Below are 11,868 nucleotides of genomic sequence, written 5' to 3'. Positions count from 1 at the left end.
CCAAGCTTCTTCTCTCTGTGTTGATTAGCGCACATGCAACCGCTCTGCTGGTTGGACCCTGAGCACAAACAGGAAATGTGTTAAATTGGACGGGATTGGCTTGGAGAAGAAAGGCAATGCTACTGTAATAAAAAATACTGTACTTTCACACACCAAACTCTTTGTTCTGATCCAATACATCAAATGCATCTTTGTTTGTCTATATTTTTCAGGCACCTGCAGTAATTTCCAGGTACATCCATTCCAGTATCAAAGAAAGGGTTAAGTAAGGTTAGGTTATGACACCAGGTTATGCAGACCAACTCTAGTAGGGTATTGTTTGGAGGCTGAGCATGTAGGATATCAGGAATCAAGCTTGATCCTTATAATGTAACTAAAGATCATGTCTGCCCTTAATAATTGCCAGGAGCCAGCATTCAAGAAAAAACAGTGAAAAAAGTGTGTCAGTGTATTTCCAAACCACAGTTACAGTACTCCACATGCTATTGTGCTAGCCAAAGCCTGAGAATAATCTGGCAGTACTGCATGTGCTTAACCATTGGGAATATCTGCTCGTTATAAGTGTAATTCACCACTAATCATACATTTGTTCATGATTATTATTACTATATTATTATTCTTGTTGAGGCAAGAAGGAAACACAACTCTGTGTCTCTGTATGGCTGACAGCACTGCCTCTAGGTGCAATCAAAGGAATCATGTAGGATAAATCCATAATATGATTGTATTGGCCTTTACAAATCACATTCAGATTCCACTCATGACAATATATATATTTCAAGGTCCAGCAAAATAAGTCAGTTAATGAGAACGGATTCCAGTCATTTACTTATGCGATCATACAAGCTATTAGATGGATTGTACATTTCTTAAGCATGCTCTATCAGGAAGTGTGGAAAACAAAGCATTGCAAAAAATCATTTATGATGTGCATAGCAGTAGAGTTAGCTGAGGACTTGAGGATACTGTAACCGTACTGTGACCAAGCATTCGTCAAGGTGATGTCACCATATCTCGAAGGAAAGATGTGGTTATACTTGGCATACTGTCAGCATCACTGAGGTATGGAAACATGTGGAACCCTCAATTTAATGCTATGATTTTCACATTTGAATTATATCTAAAACTAAACCAACTCAAATCTAACCAGTATAAAGGGAAGGGAAGTTGGGTACTACATCATTTGAAGCCTATTAAGCTCGGATAATGCGTTAAACACATTGCAGTTGAGCACGCATGCTTCTCTGATATGAAATAAAGAAAATGCAGCAGACAGGGCAAGGAAAGCTCAAGGTTATCCTTGGGTAAAACTAACAAAAAAGAAGTCCACTTTGAGCAGTGCTTGATTCTTGGCTGTTGCCCTGGATATGAGAGTGAGAGCTGGCCTAGATATGGCAGCTATTAGGGAAGGGAGGGGGATGAGGACCTCATCACACAGCATGGATCAAACGAGTGGGCTGACATTCAACGGCTCCAATATACTGATAATCCAGACTGAGTTTTGTATTCCTCATGTTGACAACAATAGTCAGATTCAATGTACTTAGACAAAAATACTGTTTAAAGCTGATCTCACTTTTAGGCAGTTTCTAGAGAAAATGAAGAGCAGTCTCACGAAAAATAACATTGAATCTTTTGATGTGAATCAAAACAAGACTTGGTGAATCCTGCGGTCATCATTCTGATCTGGGTTGACCAGCCTTACACTTGGACTAATCCAATAAAGGCTTTTGTATTTTTGCACCAGCAGATGGCAGGGTTTACCTTTAATAATGAGATGAGTATTAGACCCAGGAAGCCACTCTGAACCTGAGGGAATAATTGTTCCTTTCCTGCTGCACTGCTACCTGAAATATTTGCGACAGATCAGAATGGACACGTGCATATGGACAGACAGAAAGTGAGAGAGAGAAAGAGAGACAGAGAAACAGAGAGACTTAGGTATGTAGCTCCAGAGCTCAATGACTGGCCAGGATGACCTTTTGTCAAATGTTGTCATTCTCATTGAGTCAAAATCAGCTGTTAAAGAAATGTACTGGCCAACTGGAACTGAGAGGTTTCCTGCTGAGGAGACATCATGAGAATCTGAAGTGGACTATGACACTGAAATTACTGAAATTTTCACTGTCCTGGTTCAGGTTCCTTGTTCATCTGTCACGCTTGGAGGTCGAGAACATCCCAAGTTCCAAGCTGTCTTGAATGCAGCATAAATTCCCACTGAGCCTAATTCTGATCTGCTTCGCTGACTTCATACTGACATCACCAAAAACTGTTTTGCGGTGGAATGAAAAAAAGCTAATTATGCCATGTATTGGATAATGATTTCTTGAAATAAAACATGAGGTCACTCGTGCCACTAGCATATTAAAGTGCCCGAAGCCTGTATTAACTACTGGTGATTTGACTATTTTTTATTTTGTTTTATCCTGCTGTGATAGTATTTCATTATGCTGCATGGTGTTCAGTTCACATTGACAAGACTTTAGCCGAACAGATGTTTTGTAAAATGTCAAGTTTTAGCCTAGAATAGAACAAGACAAATGCTAAATAATTGCATGTTATGAAAGGTTTTATTCCAGAAGACTGGTATAACGATTTTGAAAATAATTATCTGAAAATAGTTACACAACAGTTCAAAAACACAGATGAATGCATCCACCAACATTACTACATAGTAAGAAATGGTGTTTGGATAGCTAATACATTAGTAATAACACTGTGGATACCGCATTTTGGAATGAAACCGCATATTTTCGTTTGATCTTGCATGCCTTCTTGTTCAGTGCCACATATCATGTACCTTGCAGAGACACAAATTGTCCTCACAAAACTTGCTGATTCTAGGAACTTTCCCTATGTTGACTGAGTACAACACTGAGGTTAATGAAACCAGTTCCACTGCTCTGTGAAAAAACCTTATAACCTTTTCCAGAGTGAAGTCAAACAAAACCCCAGAAATCTCCAGAGCTATTTTTAGGTAGTTGGCCAGTGGGTTATCAAAAGACCTTTGGTGTTGTTAAATATGGGTACAAAAGACTTGCAGCCAGGGAACTGCAATATCATCATAGCAAGATTAGTGGGTTTGCAGCTTAAGGAACAGAGCTTGTTCCAGACCAAATTAGTAATATGATCAAAAGAGGCCTTCAACATGGATGATAAGACACTAGGAATACATTCAATTTGATTCTCTTTTGGGGGAAAGTCTCTGAATTGTCAACAGTGGATCGAATGTACTGTCTTGCACCCCCTAGATGAGGCCCAAAGCAAAACCAACACCACTGATATTCTTCCACACCTTCTTCCACATCCATGCAGACACCAGTGGACCAGCACCGGCTCTTGTCACTCAGGCCTGAACCAGAAGTATAAGTTATCTCTAGTGAGGTAACACGATCACTAACTGAAGAGTGGGGCTTTAAAATAACTCGTCTTAGTGCTGGCTGTGACATATCTTAACAGGCCGAGGGCAGGACTGACCAGTGAGGGGTAAACTGACTGCAACTCTGCCTATTAACACTGGGTCAGGCGAGGCCTGGGGCACCGACACACTGCTCCACACACCCACTCACAGATGCTGCGCAGCTTAAAGGGCATTATGGCTCTCCTGGCATGCACATGAGGAGTAGAGAGGTAGAATGAGCTGTTCCTGGCTGGTGTCTTCTAAGAGCCTATTACTTTTTGGGGAGAGCCAACCACCCATTCCTGTATCACAGCACAAGAGCAGGGCAAGCCCACATTGACCTATAGTCTCACTTGCCAGCCAACATTGTCCTTACTAAACTAGCTAAAGTACATAGCTGATGTAACTAATTAACATTGGCCCAAAATCTAGGTCTCCATTGCATCATGCTAGGAAACTAGGACACCCTGCTTGGTTGAGGACCAGCAACATGGCATTGGACCAGTGAAAAATGTTTATGTCATGACTGTTTACTCTGCAATTTAAACTGGCGTAACTTTTATTCATAGATAAATAAGAGTCAGCCATGATAGAGCGCAGACATTAATGTATTGGTCATTTCACAATGTGGTGGTGCACAACACACAACACACTGTTTATTTAAAGATAGCTCTGTAATATGATGCATGTTTCAGTTGAATTTTGAGTCTTGGGTTTCAACCTCAATAGGGGAGAAAGATCACAGGTCAACAATCTGATAGCATCATAAGAGCTGAGTATCGTTGAAGGGGACTGGCATTTAGTGGGAACATTTGATATTCAATAGACATATGAAAAATAAAATAAAATGCATATTATTACAAATAACCCTTCAACAAATGATTCAAGATAAAGTAAGATAAGTTGAAAGTTTAATGATCCCCAAGGGGAAACTGGGATGTCCCAGCAGCAAATGGTAACAACAACAAAACATTTAATATACTGTATATAACAACAGAGCAAATTAAGGTTATATAAACATATGCAACTGTCAATTTCAACTCTCAAACATGTTAAGTAGAATGTAGAATGCATGAAAGTAGAAAAATGGATTACAGTATTATGAGCGCAAAAAGCAGCAAAGCATAAATGCATGAAGAAAAAAATGAATGCAGAATATGTACAATATATAAAATATACCAAAATATGAAATATATGCAGTATGTACAGAATGTGTCCATGTGGATAAGTGCAGTAGCTGTCCCCTTATCAACAACTCCAGACTGGGGCACCATATCTAGAAAAACTGACAATGTGACAATGTGCAAAGCACAGAGCTGACAAGCAATGTATTTAAATACAATACATTTACTTTGTATTGTCAAAGTTATTATTGTTGATGTTGTTGTTGATGGTGGTGGTATATAGTAGGTTCATCAATTTCGCAGTACTAATTTGCTTATGCCCTGGAGTGAAACAAAGTTTTAGAGAACCACTTTCCATTTAAAAAGGTCATCTTTCTGCCACAACGTAGTACTGTAAAAATAAAATAAAAAATACAGAAACACATTCTGAAGTATGTTGTCACAAATTACTTGATGAATTTATAGACCCACCAAATACAAATTATACAATACACAAAGGTAACACATTTTTTCAAATAAACAGTGGATATGTTGCCCATCTGCTATAATAAGGGACACTTTCTTCAAGAAACCAGCATAGAACTGTGTTACTGGATTGCTGGAAATCATGATTTCAAGACGTTAAAGATATTAAATAAAGAAAATAATGGATAAAGTCACGATGTTAAATAAACCAATAAAGGATATATGGATTTTTTTAAAGTAGGTCTGCCATACTTTTTGTCACTTGCACTGAGGTTCATTTCTCTTCCAGAAAACTCAAACCTTTTCTGTGTTACATTCCTGGATATGCTTTTGAGGAACATCAGCCAGTGCCAGACACACTGAAAGTGCCAGTGGTCTGTGTGTGTATTTCTCTATTGTCTGTGTACAGCCTCCCTTTTGTTCTGACTCTGTGTGCTGTGCAGGAGGGTCTAGACAGCTGACACTTACCTAATCCACAGGCTGCCTGAGGCCTCCCATCTCCTGTTGGCTGACCTCTTTCTCCCACAAAGGACAACAGGCCTGAAATCTCGTGCTCATCTAACCACTAGACCTTGAAAAGAGCAGTCATAATGCGAAAATATCTCAATTTGCTCAGGTGACAAAGTGAGGTCAAGTCAGAAACTTCAGGAATAGAGCCATTCATAGCCAGTTGAGGCCTGTCCAGTTTACTAAAACAGGGAAATGGATTTTCAGTGAAAATCCTGAAAGAACAAAATAAATCTCTGTCACGTAAAATGATTCTTATATTCAGGTCAGTGTCAAATTCATGAGAAGCAGTGTTTTAATTTGTTTTTTAATTAAGAAGATCATTTTAAGAGAAATTGGGTTGACCGAACCTCCTTGACACCACTCAAAACACTGTTAGACTAACTCAACAACAATTTCAACTTTTGCATTTATTCACATTCAAAGTCACAGTTGAAAATAAAATGCAATAATCAGAATTGTGATTTAGATATCCTATATTAGAGCAATATGTCTGAATGACACTCATATTGAAGTAAGTGTAGTTATAGGCTAAAAGAATAAAATGTTTTAAATCACCTCTTGTACTTATTTTCATTTTTACTATTATGTTACATGTTTTATCCCTTTCTCCTTTTTTTCTTGTAGTGGCGTCTTGGTTTGACTTGTTTTAATTTATTGTATGAGTATGATGCTTGTTTTTATTTGTGAATTCTGTGAAAGTGCCACATAAATAAAGTGTATTATCATGTTATTATTAACAGTTACTCTCAAAGCAGTTTCATCTTCCTAGAGGAACTGCTGCACACAAAAGCTGTTACAAAAGCAGATGTGATCCAGTATGAGGCATATAGGAACCTATAGTACACCCAGGGGTGTTAATTCACTAAACCCTAAGCTAAGTCTTACATAATTAACAACCAAAACTTCCAAATCTGTTTCCATTGTTACAATTCCTAGGGTCAAAAAGGAGCAATGACTGGTGACTGACAGGATATTATGATTTGGTCACTGTAATAAATTAGTAGATGTAGAGGTCATCAAGCTATCAGCTTAGAAGGAACATTGGTCATGATCATGCAATCTGATATTATTTTTTCTTCCCCAAATAGATGACAAGTGCTCATGTGTTGTCAAACTCAATTGACGCCCACAGATAAGTGAAGAAATGACAGATGATATTATTTGGTGAATGTGATAAATTATTAGACAAGTCACCAAACTTGCTTGAACTTTGCTCTCTGCTATAATGCTAAATAGCCTACTACAAGATCAAATGTGGGCTCACTTAGGCTAAGGTAAGTACCTTGCCCCACCCAAAACGATGATCATCAGTAGGCTACTCTTCAGAATGTGATAAGTCATTGAAGGTGTGTGTCTGCTCCGGTGAAGTGGAGGGGGTTTTAGGTGACTCATCCAGGGCGGAGGGGGGGGTGTGTGAGACAGGGATGTTTTCACACGCCGATGCTGTTGTGTACCACGCCGCCTCCACGATCCCATCAGCCCCCGATCACGCACCGAGTCCCCTCCCATTGGCCGGCGCCTAACACACCTTTACGTGCTATTGGCCGCGCGGCGGAGCCACGCCCATCTTTTCCCACCGCGTTTGAAACGATGAATGCGAATGGAGCCGCAGGAAGAAAACGGGGAAACATGCAATATTGGTTTAAAGGCTTCCCACAGGACGCGAGCTCGAGCTCTCACCGGTAAACCCAGTCACCCCAGTTCCCCCGACCCGTGGAAGTATCTGAAACCAGTTCACACATGGATGTAAGTAAACCGTTTTATTTCCTTCAAACTGTTTTTAAACTATTCTGAAATCTAAATGTCATGTATGTTTTTTCTGATAATGGGAAGTGCTTTGATTATGTGACGGGCAGGGATGTAGCCTAATGGAGGGTAACCCCACCTAAACCTCTGTTGACCTACCTGTTTAGTAAATAAATAGAGTTTACACACTTTTTTACCCTGACATAAATTGTTATGACATAAATCCATAGTTTACATTCATAGTAAGTAGTATCAAACGGATGTAAGTTATATGAGGATAAAGTCTTTTATGGGGAAAAAGTATAAATGAACACTTTTCTGAAAGTATTGATTTCTGTTTTTTATTGGTGGATGTGATGCCTTATGATGATCAGTTTCTAGAGGTCATACTGTAGATTACAAATCCAGCACCACCATCATCACTGGTGATGGGTGATTGAGGAGTGTGATGGCTGTAAATTGGGGGTTGATATTGAGGGAGTCTGTGGTGGGCCAGGAGGGGGGGGGGGGGGGGGGTGTTGCGACTGTTTGTGTAAGCAGCACAGTTGTTGCTTTTGGCCTCAGGGGAAGTAGGTGAAAGGGCCCAGAGCTGAAGAGCAGCAGCTGATCATGCTTAGTTCACATGCCATATTACATGTTCTGTATGGGTTGATGACTGGTAAAATCAATATGTTTTAAAGAGAGAACTGTGTCTATGTCTGCTTATATAATGTACACAATGTAAGTTCTGTTGTTAACATTTTGTAAATCTGGTAAAAGATAAAGTCCAGCACAGAAAAGGTTATTACAGGACTATAATGAGAGATGTATTGACAGTCCCAATGTAAGAATAAGCAAAATAAAATGAAAGAAAGTGATTAGAAAATGGAAAAGATAACCTATATGGATTTATGTTTGTCTCATGCTCATCTTTCCTCTTTCAACAGAGTTGCACCATGGAAGTTGAGGAGCTACACTCGAGCATCCAGGCTGAATTCCAGCCTGGCCCTCTGGGTACGGGAGATATGGAGGCTGTGGAGGCTCTGATGTCCATGACCAACCACTGGAAGAGCCGGAGCTTCAGGCTCGGACACTTCAGACCCCTGACCCCCTCCTCGGACCTCTCAGAGGACGACTCTCCCTCCCCTGGCGCTGCAGGGCCGCAGTACTCTCTCCTGGTAAATGACCCATACAGGCTGAGAGTTGTTTCGCTCTTTTAGTTCTAGGCTGAGTGATCGAGGTTTTTGCATAACTGCTTGGCCTAGAATATGGCATTAGGGGCCAGACTTTGTGGATTGTTAATTGTCTGGTAAATGACCTGCTTGGGTTTAGACTAGTCTCATTAGTCATCTCCAAATAATACACAGTGTCATTTAGCACAGAATCACTAGGGTTTTGACCGACCCATATTTTAGATTGTCTTCAAATTTTGTCCGAATAATGCATGCAACTCTAGGCATTCAGTATAAAGTCAGTGGTAGAATCTGTGTAAATGATCAAATCCTAAATAGATTTGACCATATTTTGTAGTAGATTTGACCACTTTTATTACATAGAGTATTGATAACCCTCTTGTCGTTTCAGTGTATGACACCGCCATACAGCCCGCCCAACTTTGAGGCCGCCCATCCAACCTCAGCAGCATCACAGCATCAACCCGCTCCAGCTACAAACACATGCCAGCAGAGCTCGCTGCCAGCAGAGGAGAGTCTTCTGCAGCCACAGCGGAGGTCCCAGTTCACCAGCGTGATCCGCCACACTGCAGACGGCCAGCGCTGCTCCTGTCACATCTACCCCGTCTCCAGAGAACACCGCCACCCCCGGCTTCACGCAACAGACTCGAATAAGACCTTGAACTCCCGAGATGGGCTGAATCGTAGAGACTCTGAGGAGAATATTATAATGCGGTCCGTCTCTCCTGCTGCCACGCCACAAAGACCTGCTACTGTAACTCTGCCAACCTCAGCTGAAGCCAGCCAGACCCAGTTGAGGCTCTCGGGCCGGGGTGATAAATCAAACGCACCTCAGCCTGTCTCCTCTGTCCCGGCTGGCGCTGCTGGGGTCTCTCCTGTGCCTGTCTACTGCCAGATTCTTCCTGTTTCTTCTACCAGCACAATGGTCCCCACTGCTGTTGTACACACACCTGTTACAGCCACTGCTGCCTGTCAGCAACAGTTGCTACCTGTTCCATCAGCAGTCACTGTGCACAAACAGGCACCGCCACCACTACCACCAACCCCGACAGCTTCTCCTCCTCAGGTCTTCCTCCTGGGGGGTCAGGTGGCCAAGGGGTCCGTAATGCTCCTGGTCCCTCAGCCGGCTGTCCCCACCCTCTACGTTCAGCCAGCACTAGTGACCCCTGGTGGCACCAAGCTGCCGGCCATCGCCCCCGCGCCCGGTTTTACCCCTCCGGTTCAGAGAATCAGCCCCCCGCAGCCGGAGGCGTCGCGTGTTCGCAGTCACGTTTGTCCCCACGAAGACTGCAGCAAGACCTACTTCAAGAGCTCCCACCTCAAGGCCCACATGAGGACACACACAGGTGAGAGAGGGAGGGAGGATTTGACTAATGCGCTTGTCAATGAATATTCATCTTCAATGACACATACTACTACAGCTAGCACTACTACTATTAGTACTGCTACTGCTAATTACAATAAACGTTACAGAAAACAAAACAATGGGGGGGGGGAAATCTACTTCTTGTGTCAAGAAAGTATATAAATCTAGGTCCAACTGTGAGTTAAATATAAAACAACTTTATTTGGAGGGTTAAGATATATAATATATTTTATTTTTACTCAGTTCCACACAAACCCATGAGCACCGGTTAAGCTGGTTTGAAATCCTGTTGTGCTCCAAGTGCAATTATTCACCTCATAATAAACTTTATTTGTATAGCACTTCTTAAAAACAGACAAAGCGCTTTAAAAGTCAACATCATACACAGAAAATAAATTAAAACAAGTAAAAATAAGAGGGCACCACATGATAAAAAGATAAGAGTAAAAACAATATAACAGTAAAAATAATAGGATAAAAGACATCACATGAAAGCAAATCATGAAAAGAGATGATACCCCATAAATTCCTGCTGCATTTATCCCCACTCTATCCACCCCTATATAAAACTAAAACTCACGACTGTCTGTGTCCCAACAGGTGAGAAACCCTTCAAATGCAAGTGGGAGGGCTGCGAGAGGCGCTTCGCTCGCTCCGACGAGCTGTCTCGCCACCGCCGCACCCACACGGGAGAGAAAAGGTTCGCCTGTCCCATGTGCCTCAGCCGCTTCATGCGTAGCGACCACCTGGCCAAGCACGCCCGGCGACACCTGGCGGCCAAGAGGACGCCCTGCTGGACGCTGGGGGTCACCCACTCTGCTGGCCCCGCCGCACTCACTTTGTCCTCGAGGCTCGAGCTCTCTCTGACCTGAGGGATCTTAAAACAGAGACCAGTGGAAAAATTGTGAAACTGTGAAATCGCACCTTAGATGAGTGTGAGGCTTTGTTTGGTCGGGCCTCGCACAGCGCTGTTGTGATGGGCGGTTTGAAACTTCAGAGCTGTTTTTACATGTTACCATCCAGTTGATTGCAATTGCAGAGCACTGCTGAAATCAAGCTACATGTTCAGCTTTTGTTGATTCACTGTTTCCTAATGTTCCCTACTTGATTAGTTGTTCTAGTTGAACATGAATGGGGCTTTGAGACTATGGCTAATGTTTACATTTGTACCTCAAACTACTGCTATCACCTTAAACTTCAGAAAGCTGGAGTCAATTAAGCAATTACCATGAAAATATGATTGTGAGAGGTAGGGCAGTTACGTTGAACAACTGTAGATAGCATTCTGTGACAGCATTTTTTACATGCTACTTGCCAAATGTGCTCATTTAACTGTATGTTTACGTTTTAGTGAGATTTGACCAAAGAATGTTGAAAAAATGTGTTTTTGTGCCATATCACAGATTCTTTTTGTAATGAAACAATTTTGCACAAAGCTGTTTTCTTCCAGGGAAAATAGAATTCTTTATGAAACATAAAAGCATTGTATTGATTTCTTATCTCTTGGTCAATAGTCAGCTGTATAATCAGTGTTATCATCAGTATGATTGTCTGACTTGAAAGTTATGCTGAGACAGAGTGGAAGGTTAATAGTTGGTATAGACACTCCTTGACCCAGCCAACTTCTGTTTCATGCAATAAATTAAATCTGCATGCAGAAGTAAACACAGCAGCATGAAGGTCTACATTCAGGCACATTTGTCCAATCCTCCTTTATTGTAAGTCAGGGAAAAGCCACCTCAGGGGTCACTGCTTGTTTTTGCTGCTGCTCAGCCAATTCATGGTGTGGTAGACTATTCCATAGGACCGTGATAGAGAACTCTGCATTCACCTCCTGTTTTTTTTACATGCAGTTATCGACTTAAACATCAACTCACTTTGTTCAATGGTGCGTACATGGATGTTGACCACCCTGTGAGAGATTTAGTTCCCTGACCCAAATCCCCTTTAGCCCCTATGATCACATTATCCAGGATGAGAACGGGATAAAGTCACCATGTTATGAAACCATTTGTCAGAGGGAGATAATGAAAAAGAGGGGTGTCAATTATTTTGGTATGTCTGTGCAATAGCAGCAGGACTTTA

General features: G+C 41.6%; 1 protein-coding gene across 1 annotated transcript; it reads left to right on the top strand.

Moving 5' to 3' along the window:
* Positions 1–7,096: 7,096 nt before the first annotated feature.
* On the top strand, positions 7,097–11,748 carry LOC139914163 (Krueppel-like factor 10). Its single transcript, XM_071902397.2, has 4 exons — positions 7,097–7,245; positions 8,172–8,402; positions 8,809–9,763; positions 10,384–11,748. Exons 1-4 carry the CDS (start codon positions 7,240–7,242, stop codon positions 10,653–10,655), a joined length of 1,464 nt encoding a protein of 487 aa, XP_071758498.1. The 5' UTR covers positions 7,097–7,239; the 3' UTR covers positions 10,656–11,748.
* The last annotated feature ends 120 nt before the right edge of the window (positions 11,749–11,868 follow it).

Source organism: Centroberyx gerrardi, chromosome 12 (assembly GCF_048128805.1).
Source record: "Centroberyx gerrardi isolate f3 chromosome 12, fCenGer3.hap1.cur.20231027, whole genome shotgun sequence".
Classification (NCBI taxonomy): domain Eukaryota; kingdom Metazoa; phylum Chordata; class Actinopteri; order Beryciformes; family Berycidae; genus Centroberyx; species Centroberyx gerrardi.
The sequence above is the reverse complement of the archived record's forward strand: the minus strand, read 5'-3'. Positions and strand labels throughout refer to the sequence as shown.